A 25,266-nucleotide genomic window follows, 5' to 3' on the forward strand; every position below is an offset into this window, starting at 1 on the left:
AATCCAGAATAACTACTGTTATTTAATACAAATGCTTACGCAGTGGAAAAGAGGCACTGTTTTCATGAAGTTACTTTAACATTAAAACTTCTATAATTTAGAACATGGCTAGTGTTTTTGGGACCCTCTTAACAAATTATTTTCAGTGTATCTAAAAATGTTACTGTTCAACAAAGTCTATTACAGAGGTAAATATATATATCATAAAATATCATATATGATATATAATGCAATATATTACATATATTGTATGATACACATACATTATATATGCTATAATGCATGCAATGTACAATAATATGTGTAGTATAATACATAATATTGTAATGGTATAATAGTGTAATAGTATAATCATAGTATGGTAATATAAACGATATGTATTCTACACAGCCTTCCAGAGCTTAAACAAACAAGTGAAAAACAAAAACTCAATGCTTAACATTATGATTGCATTTAATTGCTGGTTCTTCCTGTATAAACTAGATATGGAAGCCGTGATTTAACCTCTACTTAAATACAATGGCATATAGAGTAGAGAAAGAAGGTTATACTTACCATGAAATTAATAATAACATAAGTCTGAAAAGTACATTCAGATCCATGGGAAGGTGCTTTCCTTATTTGACAGAAAAAGCACACCAGGAAAAAGGAATTTGATTCTGACACAACTCTGATATAAATCAGGAAAAATTTAACTGAAGTTAATGAATGGAGTTGCACTAGTATACTCTTGTGTAAATGGAATCAGAACTAGGCCCTACTTAATTCTTTATGTTTCTGGGCAACTAGCATTAGAACTCTACTACCTCTGAGAGGCAAGTATAGGTGAAGATCATCCCACTGCCTCTCGAATATGGCCCTTCCTCAGAAATTCACTAACCTTTTTAATCTCCCTCTCCAGGAGCTGACCATATACCCTACTTTTGTCACATTCTGCTCCCTCTTGGTGTAGCTCAGTGCTGCATCCTGTCAGTGCTCTCTTCTACTAGATCTTTCACATTAGGGTCTTTCAGTGTATTAAGGCTCCATTTCAGCAAAGCACTTCCATTATGCAATTGCTCCTAATGAAATTAACGGAAGAACTGACCTGTTTAAAGTTAGGCAGGTAATCAAGTACTTTGCTGAAGCAGTGCCTTTCAGAAGTACTGAAAATATTTTTAATTTTAAAAATATGTTTCACCATTGATATGTCCCCATTATAGGTACTTGAATATGATGAACTAATTTATTCATTGAAGTGTTTACAGAAATATCACTCTTGTTATAACACAAATACTTTTTAAGTAAAACTACTCTAAACATTATTTAGATATGCACATTTTCATAGTACTCAGCTTCCTGGGACTTTAGTAAGATATCTACCAGAGATTACAATTTTAATTTAAATGTAATCTATTTTCCTATTTTATTAAAGTTTAACAATTGTTATCCTTATTACCCCGGTCTTAAAGGAATTCCGAGGTCCCTTCCAGCCCTAATGTCTATGAAATCTATGAAACCTATGAAATATTCGTAATCCTTTTTCCCCTTTATAAAAATGTATTACGGTACAACTGATTTTTCCAAAATGTAATGTAAACCACTAGATTGCCTTATTAACTAGTGTGACAATGAGTGATGCTATTAGGTAAATAGATTTGAAGGCCAGATGAAATCTTTAGACTATCTATATGACCTCCAATTTATTAAATCAGGGAATTGCTTTACCTCATCAAACTAATGATAAGGAAGGTCACAAACACTTTCTTCTACCAGTACAGAGTTATTCTGTAGATAGTGGGTTTTTTTTCTTTCCAGTCTAGTTCTCCATATCTCAGTTACCAGGGCTTTGATGACCTCTCTTAGAAGACAAGCTACAATTTAAAAGACCTCTCTCATCATCAGGAATGTTTTGTTCTGAAATTCAATTACATTTTTTCTTTCTGAATTTCACTTAGTTATACCTAGTTATATTCTATTATTCTAATATTATAAAAGCCTTAGTCTGTCTGTCCATAACATCTGAAACAACTAATCAGAGTGCTCTAAGAGCATTCTAGACAGGAGGTGGTGGCATCAGCGCAGTGGGGCACCGCCATGATGGTGGGAACGGAGAAGTCGGAGTAGGGGAGGGAGCGAGGCCAGTGCTGCTGGCCTTGCCTCCCTCAACCCCCAGCCCTGCTCCCTGCAGGTAGCAGCACGGGGTGCTGGCTGAGAGGGACAGAGGGGATGGTGGGACAAGCTTCCCCTGCTCCTGGGAGGTGGTGGCAGTGCAGCGTGGTGGGTGGTGGGGTTCCGTTCCTGCCTGCCCCGTCATTCCTGATGGGCAGTTGGCTAGTCTCTTTATATTGACCCAACTAATTCCTTTCATGCTGGGTCAGTCCTCAGAATTTGTATGGATGGTGATCATGGCCTCTCTCTTCAAGACGAGGCTTAATTACTTTTTCTGTAAACAAAGACACATCCATCAGCGTTTATTACGATCACAAACTGGTGCATAATCATCTTCCCTTGTACTTATTAAGAACTCAGGTAAAATCCAACAGCTGAGCACAACTGAGAGTTTAAGAATGTTTGATAGGCTTTTACTGGGTGTGATGGAAAGAAGATCAAAGTGTACATATAGGATGCTGCAGCAGATATTGCTGTTCCTACTGTATCTGGATATCTTACAGTGAGCAGATAAATTAAAACTGAATTTTATAGCCAGCTTTAAAATCAGCCTTGAAATGAAAGGGTAGTGAAGCACATGAAAAAACTCATTCTCTATCATCATACACTCAATTTACAAAAATGAATAGATATTTTCAAACCAACATAGTGATGATGATATTTAACTAGCATGAAAAAAAGATTCCAAGAATGTTTTTCCACTGGTTAGTCAGTGTTTGTTTAACACAGCGGTTCTCATCCTTTTTAGATTCAAGGCACCCCTCCATAACTTTTGTAACTTGAGTAGCAACCCATTTCAAAAAACTAATTTATTCATTACAGTGCTTACCTCCTTGCAGAGAAACCAGGCAGTGGGGGCAGGGCATCAGCCAGGCAGGGAAGAACCTGACCCTGCATTTATCTTCTCACACCTGCTTACCCTTCATACCTGGAGGTACCCTTGAAAAGTTCTCAGGTGCCCTTGGATGCCTTGGCACCATGGCTGAGAATCACCAGTTTACCACATAAGTCTTCTATCCATGTCTAGTGCACTAGCTCTAACTGATCACCAGGGATCCCAGTTTTCTCTGATAAAAAAGAATCCCCAATTTTCAGATTAAAAAAAGTAACCCAAAATCCAGATTTTTTCCATGATCAAAATGAACCACTACTAAGATAGATAGATAGATAGATATTCTAACATTATAAAAGCCTTAATCTGTCTGTCTGTCTGTCTGTCTGTAACACGTGATTCACCCTCTAATTGGTTGTCTTGGAGCCCAATCAGAGTGCTCCAACAGTGTTCTGGACAGGCAGTGGTAGCATACCACCATGACAGGAGGGATGGAGGGGATAGAGCAGGGGGCAAGGCCAACAGTGTTGGCCTCCGTGCCCCCCAGCCCTTCAGTCCCTGCTGTCACGACAGCGCTGTCCTCACCATCTTCCAGCATGGCTGGAGCGGCAGGTGAGGGCCTCGCCCCCCTCCCTGGCCCTGCTCCTTGGAGGCAGAGGGGGATGGGGAGGGGGAGGAATGGGCCCGGACTCAACACAGCAGGTGTGGAGTGGAGAGTGGGGGAAACGGGGCTGGATGAGAAGTGGGGGTGAGGCCGGATACAGGGCTCCATCCCCACCTGCTCCCTCCCATGATGGCAGGGACTGAGGGATCGGATGCGGGGGGCTGGGGAGGGCGCACAGAGCCAGTGCCAGATCCAGCCTCACCACCATATCCAACAGCACCTCACACCGCCACTTTGTTGGAGGTAGTGGCAGCACAGGGTGCTGGCAGTGCAGCGCTGGCCTTGCCCTCCCACTCTGGTGGGCAACGGCAGGGATGGACTGTGACAGCAGCATGGGGAGGTGGGTGTGGCACTGCTTCCCCACCCACCCACAATGTGGATTTTGGGTTACTTTTTTTAATCCAAAATTGAAGATTTTTTTTTCCAGAGAAAACCAGGATCCCTGCCAATCACAGGGAATGCCTGCTTCGTATCCAATGCCTAGAACCAGGAACAGAAATGGTTTTATTTTCCTTGTTCTAGAAAGTACATATATACATGTACTTGAAGAAGTAATCATTTTTTAAGGTAAGTCTTAATTCCATTAAATGGCCTCTGTGACCCTGGGATGTATTTTTCCTATTAGCCTTCAGTGTTAGGAAATGCATTCAACAATTGCTGTCAGGTAGTATAAAATACACCATATCACACAAACAAAAATGAAACAAACAGGTGAACCCTGAAAAATGTCTTTCATACTTAGAATCCTTTCTTATCCCTTCAGTGTATTTCTGATTCCCCTTACATATTTTCTGTCTGGAAATGCTCAGAGTTCCTCTTATATTTCATATGCTATTTAGTAATAGGAGTCCTTATTCATAGCTGTTGAATGTTTAAGTTGGATTTACAGTTGTTTTCACAAATCGCTAATTCTAATACAAGGAAAGTGTTTTAGAATTAAGTGACAACTCTAACCGAGGTCAAATGTGAAAATGACTCAGAAATATCTCATTGTAAAGACAACGTGCCTGTCACGGGACGGAGTCCTTAAGGATGGGCGTGATCTCCCAAGGGCCCTTGACTATGCCAATCCGGCCTGATGGGCACCCCCGGTTCTCACCCGCCACGTCTTTGATGGAAATATAAAAATAGGGAGGCTGCCTTTAAGACCTCTTGGACATGGTTTGTTGGACTCTCTGAACCCCATGGGTTCCTGTTTCACTATGGGTGTTTCAGGGGCACCCTGCGTGGGCGTGGGCTATATGCGTGGCTCCAACCGCCCCTTTACCATGCCCCAAGGCTTGCAGATGGTATTGGCATTGTCTTGCCTAGGCCTTGTTACAATTCGGCCCCTTGTCCTCGCTGGGCCCTCCGCAGCCCTGTCTCTGAGCCCTCTCTGGCGCTGGGCTCTCCGCAGCCCTGTCCTCAAATGTTGCGCCCTCTCTGGCGCCGGGGTCTGTGTCCCCCAAATGCTGCACCCTCTCTTAGGGCCCTGCCTCTTCCGTCCAGCTAACCAGGTGCAGGTGCGGCCAATTCCCTCATTAGCCAGTTGTCATGGCAACTTGCACCTGGGCTCTTATCTGACCCTTTGTGTTCCCTCCCCGGGCAATCTCTGCTCTAATAGGAGCAGGCACCTTAGTGCCCTGCGACAGTGCCATTTTAACAGGTGTGTGTTTTTTAACCGTGAACATCTTTAAATTCGAAAAAAGAATCACCTTACACCTCATTTTCCACTGCTTTGCTTCTCCTGTTTCCCAGTGATCTACACCCTGGGCAAATGGACTGTAAAGGAGCTGGAGGATGCTACTATTCTGATTCAAATTCCTTTTCTCAAATTTAATAACAACCCTCCTGTTTATGGACTGTATCCAGTACCAGTGAGGTACGGTGGCTTCAGTGATCACAAAATTAAGTACCTATATAATCTGTGGAGAAAGAACCCTGTCTCACCCCATGTAGGGACAGTGTTTAGCGTATCCTACATGCCACTGAAGAACAATTGACTATAATAACAACACTAGTGTTAAACCTGTATTATAAGGAATCCAAGATACTGTCTTTTCCTAATAAAACTAAAAGTGGGGCACAGTATTTACTCAAATCCAAGATGAAGTTTTTTCCTATTTAACATTGTGGGGAGCCCCTCATCTTGGTTTTGAGTATGGAGGGGAGGGCAGAGGCAGGGCAGGCAGCTGCTGCAGCTCCAAAGGTTGGGGTTAGAGTTGGAGTTGCAGCCACTAACCATCCATACCGCCTACCCCATAGCCTCTGCCCCCATTTCCACCTCTCCCCACCCCCCAGGTTACCCTCCAGTTCTCATCCAATCCATGCTCCATGCACATGCTGGCTATGGCACCCACCCAGTGACAGAGCAGCAGTGGTAGCAACTTCAAGCAGTACCATAGCAAGGAAGTTTGGTGCCCGAGGCAAGCCCGCAGCAGCAGCCTGCCCTCGCCCCATGCACAGATCCAGGGGGAACATGCCCCCCCCCCATGCTTGCCTAGGGGTGCACGCAGCGGTGGGAGCACCCCCCATCCCCATACCCCTCCAAACGAGCCACTCACTGCTCTGTCCCTGGGCTGGGCAGCCCCTGTTGGTGCCCCTTCACTTTGGCACCCGGGGCAGTCACCCTGCTTGCCCCTCCCTTGCTACGGTACTAATCCCAGGCCCATCCTTGGATCCAGGGCTGGGGCCAGAGCTGTTGCTGCCATTGCTGTGTGGCCAGGTAGGGGCTGGAGCAACCATGTGCTCTGTGCCCCTGGCTGGAGCAAGGCTGGAGCTGGAGCCAGATCTTGAGGACTGGCAGTGATGGGATGAGGTCAGGCAGTGAGGGGGACAGGTAGCAGGGGAGGCAAGTGGTAGGCAGGAGGTGCCAGGCTGTGCAGTCACAAGGAGGGCAAGTGGCAAGAGGGGCAGGCACTGTGGCAGGGTGAGTGGTTTGGGGGACAGGCAGCAGGAGGCAGGAGGCAGGCTACTTGACTCCTTCACCACCTGCCCGTATAACGCCTACCCCCTGTTGCTGGCTAGAATCTAATTATTGGGGGAGTAGAAGGAGGGGGCATCCAAATAATTCAAAGATCCCTTGGATTTGCATACATACAGTATTTTCTACTTTGGAAATTATCATACACATCAGTGGTTCTTAAGCTTCTTTAAGGCTCCAGGCACACCTCAGAAAACCTCTGTGTTTTGTTTTTATGCTTTTTTTTTTTAATCTGGGGAAAAATAATGGTGCCATTCTTCTGTAGTAAACAACTTGGGGAGTACCCAGTGGGTCCAACTGGTTTGAACACTATAGCCCCCCACCAGGGACAAGTAGCAGAGGCACACTTACACTGCTGCTACTTGTCCCCAGGGAACGCCTGTGCCACATGTACTTTGGCACACAGCAAGTTACTCCAGGCGGGGAAGGGAAGGCTGAGGCCAGCACTGAACTGGCTTCAGCAGCCTTACCTAGGGTCCTGGAGGCCTCCTGGGGCTGCAGCAGTGGTGATTCTGCTGTGTGGAGCCTGGCCAGCAGCTGCAGCACAGCTCCGGGCGACCCGGCTCTGCTTTTGAGTGGTGCACACTGCCCATGCATGTGCTGCTCCACTTTTTTTTCCACATTTTTTTTTGCCCCTGAGCTGTGGGGAAAAAAGCAGAGCAGCGCACACATGGGCAGCGTTCCCTTGCAGCATGGAGAGCGGTATGTGGAGCTGCAGACGTTTCTGCGGCACCACATACTGCATGGCTGCGCTCTTCTGGATGTGGTCAATGAGTACCCAGTTGAAATCTCTGGGTTTATCTTGTGAATCGTGCTTGCACACAGAGCCAGCCTTAGGGAAAATGGCACCCTTGGTGAACTTGAATTTTAGTGCCCCTCCAATGTCCCCCCCACAATTACTGGCATTGCTGCTCTGCAGCAGAGATGCTCCATCTGACCGGCTAGGAAGCTGGGCAGGACATCTGCCTGTGGCAGGGACTGCTGGATGCAGCCACGTGGAGCTGAAGCAGAGGAGCAGTAGCTGTGATGAGTGGCCAGTGAGTCTGGCATGGGGGTTCCAATGCCCTGTGGTCACCACAGAGCTCCTCCAGGGCCCGACCCAACTAGCCACATGCAGGCAAGACTCACCGGAGCCCTCTCTTGCTCCCCTCTGTGGGCTGCCAGCCCCAACCCAGGGCCTCCTGCATGTGCTGCCCTTCCCTGCCCTGCCTCATCCCAATCCCAGTGTTGCCAGAGGCCCAAGCAATGCACCAGGCCAGTACTGCTACCTGCCACTCACTGCACCTGTGTGTGTGTGTATATGTATATGTGTGCATGGCAGCCTTCTGACCACAACACCCTGGGCAGTCACCCACACTGCCCACCCGTAAGGTTGGTTCTGCTTGCACATCCAACCATACCAACATCACAGGGCACCCTGTGGGGAAAGACCTGCAACTTCTGCGATGTGGCTCTAGGATTGGACTCTGAATTCACCTCTTGGCCAATGAATGAGCCGTGGTAGAGATCACCCTCAAATTGAGGGATTGCCGACCCAGTGACACCCTTGAAAGGTTCTCGGGGCACCCCAGGGGGCTGTGGCACCCTGCTTGAGGATCTCTGGCAGAAACTAAGAACAGGAACCAATGCTGAAACTCCACCACTCTCTCTAATATGGCATCAGAGACCAACTTCCACATCTGAGCCATTGCGTGGCACTGTGACTCAGTGTGAGGGTTCCATCTTCCCCGTGCAGGCACTGGCAAAGCTTGCAGCTTCCTAGTCAGTGCCCTGCTGTCAGGGCTGGCCCACAATTTGTGGGGGCCTCCGCCAGAAGTAGTTTTAGGGCCCCCTGCCCTGAAGAAGCCGGCACCAGTGACAGCAGTGGCAATGGAGGGAGGGTGTGGGGGCGGGGGTGGTAAGTGACCGGATGTGAAGCTGGCAGTGGCAGCAGCGGCAGGGGATGGCGAACCGCCAAAGGCGGCGGCGGCGGAGGGGATGGGGGTGGCAAGCGGCTGGACACAGGGTGCCCCTTAGCTGCGGGGCCCCCTGCAATCACAGGTTTCGCAGTATAGGATGGGCCGGCCCTGCCTGCTGTTTGCTGGCACAGCGGGGTTGTCCCAGATGATCATTGGGTGAAGGGTTGTCTTGCAGCTCGCAGCCTCTTTAGGCTGGAACTAATGATAAATGTACTTAGCGTCGTCAAGTCTTACATATGAAATTATTGTATTGAAAGCTCAAAATTATTGTATTTGCTGGAAAAAACTATGGTTACACTGAAAAATTATGCAAGTAAGTATGCAAATAAGCCTTCTTCTTATTTACGTTATATTGATCACTATCAGTTGCCAGTGAATGAGTGAGAACTGGGTCATCAGAGTTAAATCATTTCTTTATTTTGAGGCAAGCAGTCATAAGAAAGTGCCGACAGCAAACCCAAAAGTTGGATAAGATTCCCTGAGAGTGACTTGGGCTTCACATAGGCTGCATCAATTAGCTACCTCCAAAACTATCCTACGTTTTGAACACTTTTACTATTGTTGATTGTACCAGGGTTGGAATTATCATACAAATATGATAATTATTGTATACCTGGCAGCATTGAAAGGGTGTTTGTTGTAGCCGTGTTGGTCTAAGGACATAGGCAGGCAAGGTTCTTTGGGTAGATGTGATCTCTTCTAAATAGTTGGAAAAAAAGTTTGTTGCAAGCTTTCAGGCACAAACACTTTTCTTCAGTCAATGGAAGACTCATAACCAGGGATCCTGGTTTTCTCTGATTGAAAAAAAATATCCCCAATTTTTGGGTTAAACAAGTAACCCAAAATCCAAATTTTTCTGTGACCAAAATGAAACACCACTATATCTATATATCTCTATATATCTTTATCTATAGATTTCATAGATTTTTAGGGTCTGAAGGGACCTTACTAGATCAAGTCCGACCCTCTGCCCTGGGCAGAAAAGAGTGCTGGAGTCAGATGACCCCAGCTAGGTGCTTGTCTGTATCTATCTATCTATACACAGAGAGAGAGAGAGAGAGAGAGAGAGAGAGAGAAACCCCAAATACACATTTTTCTGTGATCAAAATGAAACGCCACTCTATCTATACATCTATATAGATCTAGCTCTCTCTATATATATCTATAGACATCAGCAACATGTAGGGGGTGCACGTGGGTGCACGTTCACCCCCCAAGATTGGCGGTGCATCTCTTGTGACTGGCTGCTGCCACTGGCGCCTGCGGGCAGTTGCCACTCTCCATCCCCTCCTCCCCCCAACCCTCGCTGCCGACTCCGCCAGTGGTGCCTGTGGGTGGTTGCCGACTGCTAATCAGAGTTTGCCACCCCCCCCACTGCCGACACTGCCACGGCTGCCTGCGGGAGCTCCCTGCGGGGGTTGCCGTGCCCCCCCAGCCTCTGGGGGCACGTGTTGTTCGTGTCTATAGATCTAGTGGTGTTTCATTTTGATCACAGAAATATGTGGCTCTCTCTCTCTCTCTGCATCTATAGATATAGAGATCAATATATATCCATCTTAAAAAAAGTAACCCCAAATCCACATTTTTTCCATGATCAAAATGAAACTCCACTATATGTATATGCACGTACAAAAGCCAACTTGCTAAATAGGTACTTTGCATCGGTCTTTCACGAGTCCCATGAGACACCCCAACCCATTACGAGACAGGGAGGCCCGGGTGAGGGAGATTCCTTACCCTCCATCAATGCTGACCTCATGAAGGAACACCTTGAGAGGCTGGACACCTTCAAGTCAGCTGGCCCTGACAGTTTATACCCCAGGGTACTCAAGGAGCTGGCTAGCATCCTAGCTCAGCCCGTGGCACGGATCTTCGAGAACTCCTGGTGCTCTGAAGTGCCTGATGATTGGAAGAAGGCCAATGTGGTGCCTATCTTCAAGAAAGGGTGGAAAGTGGATCCGGCAAACTATGGGCCCATCAGCCTGACCTCTATCTTGGGGAAGGTCTTAGAAAAGATTATCAAAGAGGCCATTCTTAGCAGACTGGCTGATGGCAACACGGGTTGGTTGCGGGTAGGTCTTGTTTGCCCAATCTCATTTCCTTTTACGACCAGGTGACCTATCACCTGGACAAGGGAGAAGACTGATGTCATATATCTTGACTTTAAAAAAGCCTTTGATCTGGTATCCCATGATCACCTCTTAGCAAAACTGGCCAACTGTGGCCTCAGATCCACCATGATCCGCTGGCTGGGGAATTGGCTCTGTGGTTGGACCTTGAGGGTGGTGGTTGACGGAAGTCAATCGTCATGGTGCCCTGTGACCAGCTGGGTCCCTTAAGGCTCTGTCCTTGGGCCTATACTATTCAATATCTTCATTAATGATATGGACATTGGTATCAGAAGTGGACTGGCTAAGTTTGCCGACAACACCAAACTCTGGAGTAAAGCATCCACACCTGAGGACAGGAGGGTGATCCAGGCTGACCTTGACAGGCTCAGGAAATGGGCAGATAAGAACTTGATGGTGTTTAACACCAAAAAATGCAAGGTTCTCCACCTTGGGAAGAAAAGCCTGCAGCATGCTTATAGGCTCGGCAGTGCTACGCTGGCTAGCACTACGGACAAATGGGACTTGGGGGTCGTGATTGACCACAAGATGAATATGAGCCATCAATGTGATGCTGCGACTAGTAAAGTGAGCAAAACGCTGGCTTGCATCCACAGATGCTTCTCAAGCAAATCCCAGGACGTCATTCTCCCCTTGTACTCAGCTTTGGTGAGGGTGCAGCTGGAGTACTGCATCCAGTTTTAGGCTCCACAATTAAAAAATGATGTGGAGAAGCTTGAGAGGGTGCAGAGGAGAGTCATGCGCATGATCAGAGGTCAGGAAAACAGACCTTACGATGAGAGGCTGAGAGCTATGGGACTCTTCAGCCTGGAAAAGCGCAGGCTCGGAGGTGATCTGGTGGCCCCTAAGTTTATCAGGGGTGCTCACTAGGATCTGGGGGAACGTTTGTTCACCAGAGTGCCCCGAGTCATGACGAGGTCGAAGGGTCACAAACTCCTCCATGACCATTTCAGGCTGGACATAAGAAAGAACTGAGCCTCCAAGGCCTGGAACAGCCTGCCACCGGAGGTGGTTCAAACACCTACCTTGAACGCCTTCAAGAGACATTTGGATGCTTTTCTTGCTGGGATCCTATGACCCCAGCTGACTTCCTGCCCTTGGGGCAGGGGGGGGGGGTCACTGATCTTTTTTCTGAGGTCCCTTCCAGCCCTAATGTCTAGGAATCTATGTATCTATACACTAGTGGCGGTTCATTTTGATCATGGAAAAATGTAGAGTTTGGCTTACCTTTTTTAACCCCAAATTAGGGATTTCTATTTATTTTTTTGTTATCAGAGGCTCCTGGATATTCCTACTGCCTGAAGAAGGGTGCTAACGCCTCGAAGCTGGCAGAAGAACTCCCCCCCCCAAGTTAGTCGGTCTGATACAAGCGCTCCCATCTCCGCGGAGACCCTCGCCCAGCGGGGCTGACTGGGACGAGGGAGAGGGGCTCTGCTCCCAGCTAGTGGCGCCCATCCCACCCCTGGGGCTGGCCCGAGGCCACGGGAGGCGCGGAGCAGCGCCGCCCCGAGGAGCAGGGGCCGCTCCTTTGTCTCGTCCCCCGCCCCCGGCGCCGCGCCGGACGCTGCCCGCGGCTGCCTTTCCCGGGGCTGCGGCGGGGGTCCCGCCGCGCAGGAGCCCGAGCCCGGAGCAGCCGCCGCCTCATTAGCAGCGTCCCGCGGCCGCAGAGCGGCTGCAGCTGGGAAGATGGCGAGTCGCCCCTGCCTCCTGCTCCTGCTCGGCGCCTTGGGGGCTCTTAGCTGTAAGTGGCGTGCTTCCCTCCCTCCCGGGGGCCTTGCTGGGACCCCTCCAGCCGTGCACGGGCCGGGAGAGCCGGGTGGGGGGGGTCCCGCTCTTCGCCTCCCTCCGCCGCTCGGGCAGGGAGCGCGGGACGGCCGGTGCGGCGGCGGGGTCCCTGCCGCCCCCTCACGCCTCGCAGCCGCAGGGTCCTGGAGAGGGAGGGGTAACAAATGCTGCTTGCTTGCTTGTTTTCACGCTCTCGTTTTCGTTTTCATGTTTCATGGCACTTCTGCCTCCAGGCAGCAGCTGCTCCAGAGCCCTAGGGGAAAAGGAGAGTGGGAAGGGACCTGTGCAGGTCATTTAGTGCAGCCCCCTGCTCCAAGCAGGACCAGCCCCAACTAAGTCATTCCAGACAAAGCTTTGTCATAGCAGGCCTCCAAGGATGGAGAGTCTGCCACCTCTCTGGGCATGGGGGACTGGTGCTGCCTTAGTCAGGGGGGCACATGATATCCCCCCACCCCCCCAATGTTGCCTGGGTCTCCCCTGGCTGATTGCACGACTCCCCTGCAAGTCCCCACTCCCCAGCTGGCACTTGCAGGGGGGCACTGGCGCTCCCACCTGCACCCCTGCCCATCGCTTGAGTGGGGAGTGTAGCCTGACAGGGGGTGCACGCATCACCGCGGTCTCTGGGGAGCCGGTTCCCATGTTTCACTACATTCCTAGGGAGAAAGTTTTTCCTAATATCCAACCTCAACTTCCCTTGCTGCAGCTTGAGACCGTTACTCCTTGTTTTATAGATGATCTTGTAAGGTCCCTTCCCAGCCCCAGCATCAGGTTCAGTCCCCCTGCACTTAGGCAGGAAAGACTGCTGGGGTCAGATGACCCTAGCAAGGCGAGTGGAAAGATGCTTTTTGAAGATTGCGGGGGTGGGTGACTGTGCCACCTCTGTCATCTGCTACCACTGAAAAGTCTCTCTTTTCCAGTGCTTTACTGCCCTGCTCCTGAGAGCATTTTTCTCTAACTTAAACTCCCTCTTCAAAATCATTCGATTCCTAGAACATGAAGGTTGGAACGGACATCAGCAGGTTATCTAGTGCAGTCGTTCTCAACCTTTTTTGTATTGGGACCCATGTGTAAACATCGATGGACAGTCCTGACCCAATGCTGCTCGCTCCTGAGCCACTGCCCCTGTTCCAGGCCCCAGCCCTGCAGTGTGTGGGGCAGGGGGTGAGTGTATGCGAGGCATGGAGAGCCCCAAGCAGCCCCTTAGAGGCTAGGACTCCGCCAGCCTGCAAGAGGAAAGCCATGGTTTCCCACATTTTTTTCTCCTTTAAAGGAGAATCCATTTTTTAAGTTGGTTGATCCATTTTTAAAGTTTGTTCATGACTCTTTCATATATTCTTGCAACCTGCTTTTGGGTTGCAACCCATGGGTTGAGAAACACTGATGTAGTCCAACACTGTTCAAAGCAGGACCATCCTTAACTAGATCATCCCAGCTGAGGCTTTGTTTAGCCAGGCCTTAAAAATCTCTGTGGTTCTCTTGCCATTGGGAGGGGGGGGTGTCTCACCCTAACAGGGCTCACATTGCTTTTGAAAGGATCTCAAGGCACCCCTGGGTGCTGTAGCAACCCGGAGGAACATACTGGTGACACTGGAAGACATCCAGCAGAGCAATTAGAAACTCAAGCAGCTTTTTCCCCATGAAACCAACCTGCTTAGTTGTCCCCTAGGTTCTTGTTGCTGCTGCCATCCCGGTGGAAGCTGAGTGGCGCTTGGTGTAATCAGCAGTATAATGCAAATGTTGCCTTTCTTAATACCGAGCTGATTTCTGCATTCCTTTAATCCCCATAGCTGCTTATAGTCCTAGGTAGCTTTAGTACAGCTTCAGGTCAGACCCCAGAGTCTGAAACTATTCTTCTCCTTGACTCCAGCAGCCGAAGCCAAAATATGTACCCAGCATAGAAAGAAGAACAAACGATAGCTTCAGCACAACTGCGGGGAGCATATAGTGAAGCTATTGTTTGCTCTTTCTTTGTTCAATACATATTTTAGCTTTTAGATGCCGGCAGTCAAGGAGAACAATAGCTTGGGTCTCTTGGGACCTGATCTGATGTTCAACTACGGTTGTTGGAGCTCCACACTCATATGCAGCCTGTTAAGCAGGCTTGTGGTTAACCATGATAGTGCTTTTACCCAGTAATGCAGCTTTTCCGAATATTATTTTTTCCTAGAAATTAACAGGTGGGAGCCAAATATTTTTGCATTTCTGTGAAGTGGTTTGAATGCATTATGCCAATAGAAAAACAAAACTGGATCTTGCAAGTTCAGAAACCAGCACAGGTGTTTTTGTTACTTTTGAATCATTTTCTCAGCTCACTAAAAAAGAACAAGAAAGGGCATAATAAAATGAATCTGAAAAAGCTTGCCTGATCTAGAGGGCAGGCTGAAAGTAAGTGTGAGATACCAGAAGATATGAAAACACAGCTGTAGATAAACGGTAGATTAAAATGCAGCAAAATATGTCAGGCATCTGATAAGACAGTATCATGTGTAGAACTTATTTTACTGCATGCCCAAGATATCGTATCAGGCATCCTGGTGCCTCCTTAAATGTTCTCACTTTAGCAAGGAGATTTAATATCTGTTTCTTATTATATAAACAGTCTTGGGATGTTTGGGATGTTTGTAGCAGAATCTTGCTAATTTAACATGGCCAGCTATGGTTATACCTTCTGAGGTATATCCTTATATATCAATAGTAGTCTCTGAGGTTTCCATCTACATGGTTGTCCCTGTCCTGTCTGAACATGGAAGGAAATGAAGTCTTCGGTTTCCTTTAGTGGTGGGGTTGGGTCAGAGATGAAAAAGATGGCCACGGTCGTACACAGTATTGGTTCTTCCCTTTTCTCATTCTCCTAATACTTCTGTCGGTAAGACTTATACACCTAATAAATCAGTCTTTCTATATTTGTGGTCAAGTATGGGGTTTGGTGGTCAGTTTCTTTTGGTGGGGGCCTACCCTTAATTTAACTTCCTGCCTTTCTAGTTTTTGGAAAGAGGTTTAAAAGAACATCCATGTTCTTTTAAACTGTGATACACAGTCACAGTTTTCCCTCCATCTTAATGCGCCTTTTTTTTTTTTCTTCAAATCTCCCTTTTGGATGGGTGGGAGTAGAGAACTGACTGAAGTTGCAGGGATGTGGCAAACCTTACCCTATGTATACTGATGATGCCAGAGTAAACTCCTTAAGAGTTGGTATTCTTCAGGTGGTGTGATAGTACCCCAGAGTCCTCATAGGGCTCCTGAGTTCTCCAGGTAGCAGATACAGATCTACAGGAATGAGCGTAATCATCCTACTAGTATTGTTAGTGGACTGGTGGACAAGCACTACTGAATGTGCAAGTGCACCAGATCTCTTTATAAAGCATCCCAAAATCATTAATCTGACTTTCCTCATGCAGGTGTATCTGAGGAGTAACTTCACTGAAGTAAATGAAATTACATTTTTCTGAATCTGATTCTCCTTTCATTTTCACCAGATACTCTGGCCACATAAGGATCATAAAAGACAGTAAAGAATATGTTCAGTAAATTTTCCAAGTTGCAATTGAAACTCGGAGAGCTAGTCTGATAGAATCATAGAAAAACACTTTTAATTCAGAACTGAATAATCTCAGAACGCGTACTTCTAGTTCTTGAAAATAGTCTTATTTGCACTCGGGCGTTACCAGTGCCTTTTTACCAAATATGGAGTGACTATGTCAAAACACCTTGCAGATAAAATGTGATGGAAAAAAAAAAAACTATCTGTGAAGTGAGATCATTTTATTTGCTCAACTTCTATAGTCCAGAGAAATGAGAGCACCTTTCAGGTTTTGAGCAACCTTCATGAAGTCTGGGGAAGAGGTCATTGCAATCTAAGCCAAGTGTCAGGAGTCAGGGAACCAGGCTGGCTAATTAACTTCCAGCTGGCCTTGTTTGAGTGGGCATGACTGCCTGTGGCCCAGTTACTTCCATGTAAACCCAATTGCCTGCATGAGCATGGTTGTCTGCTTACAAGCAGCAGCTCTTGCACTACCTAGCAGGCTACTCAACAGAGCAGAAGCTTCTTTGTTTAATTTTGGGCTTCTGACTTATCATTTCTGATAGCTTGGATCCCTGCTTCGTTACTGCTGACACCTTGCTCCAGTCTGGACCCCTGCTTCTGACCCCTGACTTTGTCTATTCCTGACCCCCTGGCTTGTGGCTCTTTGGGGTTAAGCCCTGACTGTTCATGCCTCTGTTGTTCTAACTTGTACTAGGGGTCAAGTAAGTTTTAATGAACTTAGAAGGGAGTTGCGAGTCACATTTGAGGTGGTGAGCAGAGTTGAGACTTCCAAGGCTGAACCTGCAGAGAGGAGCAGCCAAAGTGAAGGACCTCTAGCAAGGGCTTCCCTACCCTGCCAGTACAGTTGTAATCACTTTATTTAGGAAAGATGGCACATCTCCTAAGGGCAAGGGATGGACCTAGCCAGAGTTTAACCCTTTGAAAACAATCTGGAGGTATAATGGAGTATGCTGACTATGCCACATTAGCCACTAACAACCATAAAAGGATACCTGTTTTTGCTATAGGGGGAAGTAATTGTTTTTTGGTGGGGGTGATTAGGATTTTTTTTTGGTAATTTGTTTTGTTTCTGTTTTTTAACGCTGAAATATAATTATGCCACAATTATGGCCACAATTTTTAGAAGCTTTCTTTCAGTATACCAGTATAGTTTCTTACTCTTCCTGTATTAGGGTTGCCAACTCTCCCATGTTGCCGATTCTGACAGACTCCCAGTCATTGATCTTTCAGTGACTGTTGAAAGCAATCCGGGAGATTTTAATAGGCTATTTTAAGAAAATACATTCAATTAATGACACTATGTCATGTTGAGGAAAAAAATCTCCTGGAATAGCTTCAGTCAGAGTTGGCAACCCTGTCCTGTATGGAAACACAGGACATGGCACACGTTCTGTGACGTGGCTTGGATGATGCAGCATAAAGGAAAAAAGGTGTGAGCAATTTCTATATACTGGAACAACCTGAACAGGAACTTTTCGTTGTAAGTTCTGAGGAAAGCTATTTTCAGTATGTATTCATGTCCTGTCATTTAAAGTTAAATCATCCTAAAAGGGATATTCCATGCACAAAGGGAAAATTTAAAGATAAATGCTCAACTACGACTTCTGCTGTTTCCTTATTTTTCTCAGCTGTTGTAATAATACTTGCTTTTTTTCCTCTTTTCTGGACTTTGTTTTCTGCCAGACTTTCAACTTAATATAACCAGAATTATCCCACGTATAGAATAATTATTTTTTAAATCTTACAAATATGATGTGCTTATGTGTGGCTTCTTCTGAGGATCTTACCTGGAATTTAGGTTCTTGTTAAGTGCCTGTAACGAGCAACTAGAGATGTAGAGATTGGTCCAGGTCACTTTTTGTTGGTTAGCTGCTCGTTGTTAGGGAGTTCCCCCAGAATCTGTTCCCTGAGAAAATAGCCATGGTGATGGCATGTTCCCTATGGTAGGGTGTTCCATCTAATGGGAGGTACCCCATGAACTGGAGAGGCACCTCAATGTTACATCTTATTGCTATGAAAACATACCTAATACCATGGCCTCAAAAGGAGAGAGAGAGAGAGATACCATTTTTAAAAAGGACAAGGATTCCTTTTCATAACTTGTTTAAAAACTACAAGTTTATAGAAATATACCAGTGTACCTGCTCCTAAAGATATAAGTTAGCAGGAAGGATGGAATCAAACTCAGGACAGTTTGTAATAATGTAGCTTCAGTTTTCCTTGTAAGAGAATCGGTCTTAAAATTCTTCAGCCCACAGATCAACTATTAGTGTCTGACTAACCTGCAGAAAGACTGAGAGTTTGATGGAATGAGAAGGCAGAGTAAATGTATAAACATGCCAACTGTAACGTAACAACTTTTTCATCTCTTTTATTGACACCGGAATACACGATGGGGGGAGGGGAGGAACAGAGTCCATCCATCCACTTAAGAGATTCCATCTCTCAAATCCATTTAAGGATCCTTTTTAAGGAGCACCTATTTTTGAACAAGAATGAGGGAGGCTTGCTTTGGCCTCATTATCTAACAAAAACGGAGATGAGTCCAGTTCATTTAAACGCATAGGTTCATTTAAACATGTTGCAGGGGTTTCAGTTGTAGCCGTGTTGGTCTAAGGATATAGGCAGACAAGGTTCCTTGGGTGAATTTGATATCTTTTATTAGACCAACCCAAATGGTTGGAGAATAGTTATTAAGCAAGCTTTCGGGTTCAAAAACCCTTCGTCAGGCTCAGGAAGCTGCAGCAGTTGGTGTGTGCTCTTCTTGGATGGAATGAAAAGTAAACAAGCCAGGGGCTGGGCTGGGCTGGGGAGTCAGTTGCCAGACCGTGCCATGACAAGAAATGCAAAACCTGCCCCCACATCTCCACCACCCCCACTATTACTACACCCCACAACAGAGCCATCAGCATCCCAGGATCTTACAGCTGCACCTCCAGGAATGTAGTATACCTCATCCAATGCACCAAATGCCCTGATGGAAGATATGTAGGAGAGACCAGACAACAACTGCGCACCAGAATGAACGCACACCGGAAATCCATCAAAGACAGAAACAACCAGTTACCGGTGGGGCCACATTTCTCACAGGAGGGCCACTCTCTCTCCAATCTCTCAGTCCTGATCCTCAAGGGAAATTTACACAACACATCCCAGAGACGAGCCTATGAGCTCCATTTCATCAACCTGCTGGATACTAGAGATCAGGGACTAAACATAGACATTGGATTTTTAATACATTATAATCTGCCTGGCAACTGACTCCCCAGCCCAGCCCAGCCCCTGGCTTGTTTACTTTTCATTCCATCCAAGAAGAGCACACACCAACTGCTGCAGCTTCCTGAGCCTGACGAAGGGTTTTTGAACCCGAAAGCTTGCTTAATAACTATTCTCCAACCATTTGGGTTGGTCTAATAAAAGATATCAAATTCACCCAAGGAACCTTGTCTGCCTAGGTTCATTTAAACGCATATTCAGAATGACAGCAGTTCACACAATGATGAATTTGTTTTTTAATGAATGAATTCAACCATCATTTTTGTCATGGAAGACTATCTCTAGTTATATATTAGAGTTGTCTGGAATAGCTCATCAAAATTTACTCTGGAAAACAACTGTAGCAACAGAATTCTTCTTGCTGAGACTCCTTGTATTCCACATGATCTACTTTAACTATTGGAAGTATAAGGATGTATTCCTTCCTGGCAGTTCACAGAACCAATGTAGGTTTGGGATAGCTGAGTTGAAATTTCATGTTTTGCTGTGTTATTTTTCCAGCAGCTATCTGGAGTATTAAACCCCCCCCATTAATACCATCTCATATTTGTGCATGATCTTTGTACTTCTTCCACTTCTGTCCTACTTAAGAGACTCAGGCTGGAAGAGACTTCATCTAGTCCAGCCCCTTTCTCAAGGCAGGATCAGTCACAACTAAACCTTCTGTCAAGTGTCTGCCTAGCCTGCTTTTGAAAATTTCCAGGATTGGAGATTCTACCGTTTCTCTAGGGAGCTTGTTCCAATGCCTGACCACCCAGTCTCCAACCAGTATTTCTTCTGCTGCAATTTGAGGCCTTTCAGTCTGCCTCCATCGTTTGTAATGCCCTTCAGGTATTTGAAGACTGTTAATAACCGCACCCCCACCACACACTTGGTTTTCTTTTCTTCAGGCTAGATACCCCTAGCTCTTTCAGCCTTAACTTGTAACTTATGTTTTCCAGGCCTCTAATCATTTGTGTTGCTCTCTAGTGGACTCTCTTTCTGCCACCCCCAATCTGTCCACATCTTTCTTGAAGTGTGGGGCTCAAAATTGGATGCAGTACTCCAGGTGAGGGTCAGCAGTACCAAATAGAGCAGAAGAATCACTTCCCTTGATTTTTGTGGTGACGTTCCTAATAATTCAAGCTAGTATGCTGTTGGCTTTTTTGTCCTTTTGGCTTGTACTTAGTTGATGGTCCACTGTAACCCCCAGGTCCCCTGCAGTACCACAGTGTAGCCAATAGTTCCCCAGTCTGTATTTGTGCGTGTAATTATTCCATTCCAAGTGCAGGACTTTGCACTTGTCCTTGTTGAATCTCATCTGATTTGGTTTGAACGATTTCTCTAGTTTTCTCCGGCTCCTCCCAACTTGGTGTTACCCACAGATTTGCTAAGTGTGCACTCAATCTTATTGTCCAAATTGTTAATGAAGATGTTAAACAATATCTGTCCCAGGACAGCCCCCTTGGGGGTCCCACTTGATACTTTCTCCCATCTAGACATTGAGCAATTGATGATCCAAACAGTGTATTCACCTTACTGTATTTACGTCTAGTCTGTCTTTTTATTTTTTAGCTTGTTAAAAAGAAATGTTGTGGGAGACAGCGTCAAAAGCCTTCCTGAAGTCAAGATATACCACATCCACTGTTCTTCCCATATCCAGAAAGCCTATCACCTTATCATAGAAGGAAATCAAGTTACAACTGGTGAATCCATGCTGGCTATTCCTGATCACCTTGTTCTTTTTCCAAGTGCTTCGTAGTAGGTTCCTTGAGGACCTACTTCATGATCTCTCTAGGTATTGAGGCCAGGCTGACTGGTCTGTAATTCCCCAGGTCATCCTTCCCTTTCTTAAAGATGGGCACTTCATTTGTCCTTTTCCAGTCATCCGATACCACACCTGAACTCCACAAGTTCTCAAAGAGAATAACCAGTGGCTCTGAAATTACCTCCACCAATTCCTTCACTTCCCTAGGGCAAGGCTAGGCAGCCCCTGGCATGCATGGCACAAGAAGGCATTTTATTTGGCACATGTGCCTCAGAGCAAATGGCAGGGGAGCTGTGAGGGGGCCCAATCATTGTTGTGGCAGTGTGGCCCCAGCCCCTTTCCTGCTGTCTGCCTCGAGGGGTGTGTGTGTGTGTGTGTACCTGCTGCCGGTAATGAGCCAAACCAGGGTTCCACAGACCTCACTGCTGCCTGCTGTGAGCAGCCTGGGCTCCATAGCAGATGGCAGGGTCCTGCCCAGAGCCCAAACCAGCTGTGGCAGGCAGCCAAGAGGCTGCAAGCAGCTTGCACCAGGGTCTGCAGAGCCCTGGCCTGGCTCACTGCTGGTAGCAGGTGTATGTGCACTTCAGAGCAAATGGCAGAGAAGGGGCTGGGGCTGTGCTGCCACAACAAGGATTGGGCCCTTTGTGCCTCCCCCACTGTCAGCCCCTGTTATGCCAATATCTCACAAGTTGAGGTTGCAGGTGTTTTTGGCACACAGCCCAAAAATATTGCCACCCCTTGCTATCCCACCTAGCCCTGCTGATTTGAAAGCAGCAAGTAATTCCTAACCTCTTCTGCCATTACTTTAAGCTATTCATCTCCTTCCCTATCTTTGCTGCCAGCTATGCTTACCATCTGTTAGCTGACCTTATTTGAGATGGCTGAAGTAAAAAAAAAAAAAAAAGGCATTAAATAATTTAGCCTTTTCTGTATTGTCCATAACTAGGTTACCTTTTGCATTCTGTATTGGTGCCTACATGAACAAGCAGAAAGGAGTAGTGGTCCAAGGGACAGATAAGATCTGGCAATCTGTTTGTAACATCTTGAAAATAGGCTGTAGGCAAACAGCACACCTCACAGGACAACAAATATATGGATGACAAATGAGTGCTTTTTCTCCAGAAAGGACACCAGCCTGCACTTGGTGCAGATTAAGTCATATTTGTCCTCTGGGAAGCGGACAAACATGGCACATCCCATGCAAGTAACAACTGCTGATCCAGTCTCCATTTGTGCTTTCTTGGTCCCTGGAAAACACCTGTGCTGTGAGAAGGAAAAACATACGCTCTAGGTGCCTTTTGTTTGCTTCTCCTCTGTTTACAAGGGGTGCCTTTTTATAAGGCCCGAGCCTTTGTGGTTTACACCTCAGGTAGGCAGACAAGGCCCACCTGAAACAAAGCACTACTCATAATTGCACCCCTGGCACACCGCAGTCAGCTAGTCTCACTGCAAGACAGGAACTAGGCTAGGGGTGTCAAAATCATCAGGCCCTGCACACTGGCCCTGCATACCATATCCTACATGCCACATCCAGCCCCATGTGCGGCATATAGATCAGTTTGAGACCCACAAGCAGCATCATGGTCCAGATGATAGGGATTCATGGGTGGGATCTCACCCATGGGCTGTATCTTTGTTGCCCATGCACTAGGCAAATACAAGTTGCTACAAATTCATACACCCTAGAAATTCAGGTATTCACCAAAAACTGTTGATTAAAGCAGCACCACTCTTTAAAAGAGGCTGCCATGTCTTCTGCTGACTAGCACTGGTAGAGAGCATTGTGCAGGGATCTCTATTGCATAAAGCTTGGTTTAGAAATCATGGTTTTATTAATCAAGCCAAATTAATAAATCCTTTCCCCAAACTCTGTCGATTGAACAACTAAAAGTCTTGGGAGAGACAAAAGAAGGGTATGCCAAATAACTGTTAGCTGGTTTGCTACTTTCTGATCAACGGTGAAGTTCATCTCTTTCTTTTTTTCAGTTTATACAATAGATAAAAGAGAAAATGGGCAGTTCAAAACAACAATGTTGTATGAGATGTAAGGTTTAATTACAATTGCTGATCCATTAGTGAGTTGCATATTAGGCCCTTGAAGATATTCCTACAATGTTTAATTGGAGGCCAATGGTCAAGATTTAAAGGAGGTGTGTCCTGTTTCTCTCTAAGCTAAGCTTCCAATGGCAGAAGCTTCTTTGATAAGATATTTATTGTAAGGTTCTGACCTTCTGCTGCAACAAATACAGGATCAAAAGGATGAGAAACCTACATTAGCTTCAAGATATCAGGAAGCTAATAGCTAAATAAGATGGGCAACTAACTACTTGAATGGAAAAGAGTGGCACTTAAAATTGCCAAGTTATCAGGCCTCTTTAGACTTGAACAGCAGTAGTTTATATCCATTGCTAAAGGTTGACCTACATATTGGAACAGACATGTATAGAAACTAGATGAATTATCACCTGTTGGAAAACAAACATATTCTTCTTAACCATATTCTTAACACTAGTCAATGACTACTTCGTTCACTGGTTATAAATGACTGGCAAGATAATAGAAGTAAACCAGAATATAATCCCTCCTGAAGCAGCACATATGAATATGCTTTCTTATTTCTTTAATTATGTTTCTACTCGCAGTGATGAGTCTAAGCCTTGAAGGACTGAAAGCAATGGTTACTCTACATCAGTTCTTAGGCTCAAGGCACCCCTGGTTAATCTGAAGGTGCCTCTTGGAAATGCCAGCTCTTACTTTTCACTCCTTTTTAGACCTTAGAAAAAGAATAAAACAATTCTCCTGTTGCAAAGAACTCAAAGTCCATAACAGGTCAAAATCTTTTTGACACTATGCATTCTCTGCATTTATTTGAAATCTCTGCAGTTATGGTATCTTGTGAATCATGTTCATACACCTAACAGTGTGAACATTACGTTGCATCTTTGAAAGGATTTCAGTGCACCTTGGTTGAGAATAAGTGCTTTACATTGACTGTGAGAAATTCTTGGAGGACGTGGAATATTCTTGAACACTGAGTAGAGCTGGTTAGAAAAATCTCAGTTGTTAGGGAACTTGAGCCAGTCTGCAGTCCCTATCAGTCATCTATTGTTGTCTTTTTTTATTTTCCTTTTATACATTTTTCCATCTTCCTGTGCCTTGCTCCTGCCTTCTTAATACATATGTAAACATAGATTCATAGATGTTAGGGTCGGAAGGGACCTCAATAGATCATCGAGTCCGACCCCCTGCATAAGCAGGAAAGAGTGCTGGGTCTAGATGACCCCAGCTCGCTACTCATCTAACCTCCTCTTGAAGACCCCCAGGGTAGGGGAGAGCACCACCTCCCTTGGGAGCCCGTTCCAGACCCTGGCCACTCTAACTATGAAGAAGTTCTTCCTAATGTCCAATCTAAATCTGCTCTCTGCTAGCTTGTGGCCATTATTTCTTGTAACCCCCGGGGGCGCCTTGGTGAATACTCACCAATTCCCTTCTGTGCCCCCGTGATGAACTTATAGGCAGCCACAAGGTCGCCTCTCAACCTTCTCTTGCGGAGGCTGAATAGATCCAGTTTCTCTAGTCTCTCCTCATAAGGCTTGGTCTGTAGGCCCTTAACCATACGAGTGGCCCTTCTCTGGACCCTCTCCAGGTTATCCGCATCCCTCTTGAAGTGCGGCGCCCAGAATTGCACGCAGTACTCCAACTGCGGTCTGACCAGCGCCCGATAGAGGGGAAGTATCACCTCCTTGGACCTATTCGTCATGCATCTGCTGATGCACGATAAAGTGCCATTGGCTTTTTTGATGGCTTCGTCACACTGCCGACTCATGTTCATCTTGGAGTCCACTAGGACTCCAAGATCCCTTTCCACTTCCGTGCCACCCAGCAGGTCATTCCCTAGGCTGTAGGTGTGCTGGACATTTTTCCTCCCTAGGTGCAGCACTTTGCATTTCTCCTTGTTGAACTGCATTCTGTTGTTTTCTGCCCACTTGTCCAACCTGTCCAGATCTGCTTGCAGCTGTTCCCTGCCCTCCGGCATGTCCACATCTCCCCATAGCTTTGTGTCATCTGCAAACTTGGACAGAGTACATTTCACTCCCTCGTCCAAGTCACTGATGAAGACATTAAAGAGTATCGGTCCAAGGACCGAACCCTGTGGGACCCCACTTCCCACACCCTTCCAGGTCGAAACCGACCCATCCACCACGACTCTCTGGGTGG

The 25,266-nt window shown here is 46.4% G+C and overlaps 1 protein-coding gene across 1 annotated transcript in view; it reads left to right on the forward strand.

Moving 5' to 3' along the window:
* Positions 1-12,211: 12,211 nt before the first annotated feature.
* JAM2 (junctional adhesion molecule 2) overlaps positions 12,212-25,266 on the forward strand; it is a gene marked incomplete at its 3' end in the record, with an annotated part of 46,602 nt that continues 33,547 nt past the window's right edge. The window contains exon 1 of the mRNA XM_006035491.3: positions 12,212-12,437. Coding sequence (XP_006035553.3) covers positions 12,383-12,437 — 55 coding nt within the window. The remainder of the gene's footprint in view (positions 12,438-25,266) is intronic.

Source organism: Alligator sinensis, unplaced genomic scaffold (assembly GCF_000455745.1).
Source record: "Alligator sinensis unplaced genomic scaffold, ASM45574v1 scaffold203_3, whole genome shotgun sequence".
Taxonomy (NCBI): domain Eukaryota; kingdom Metazoa; phylum Chordata; order Crocodylia; family Alligatoridae; genus Alligator; species Alligator sinensis.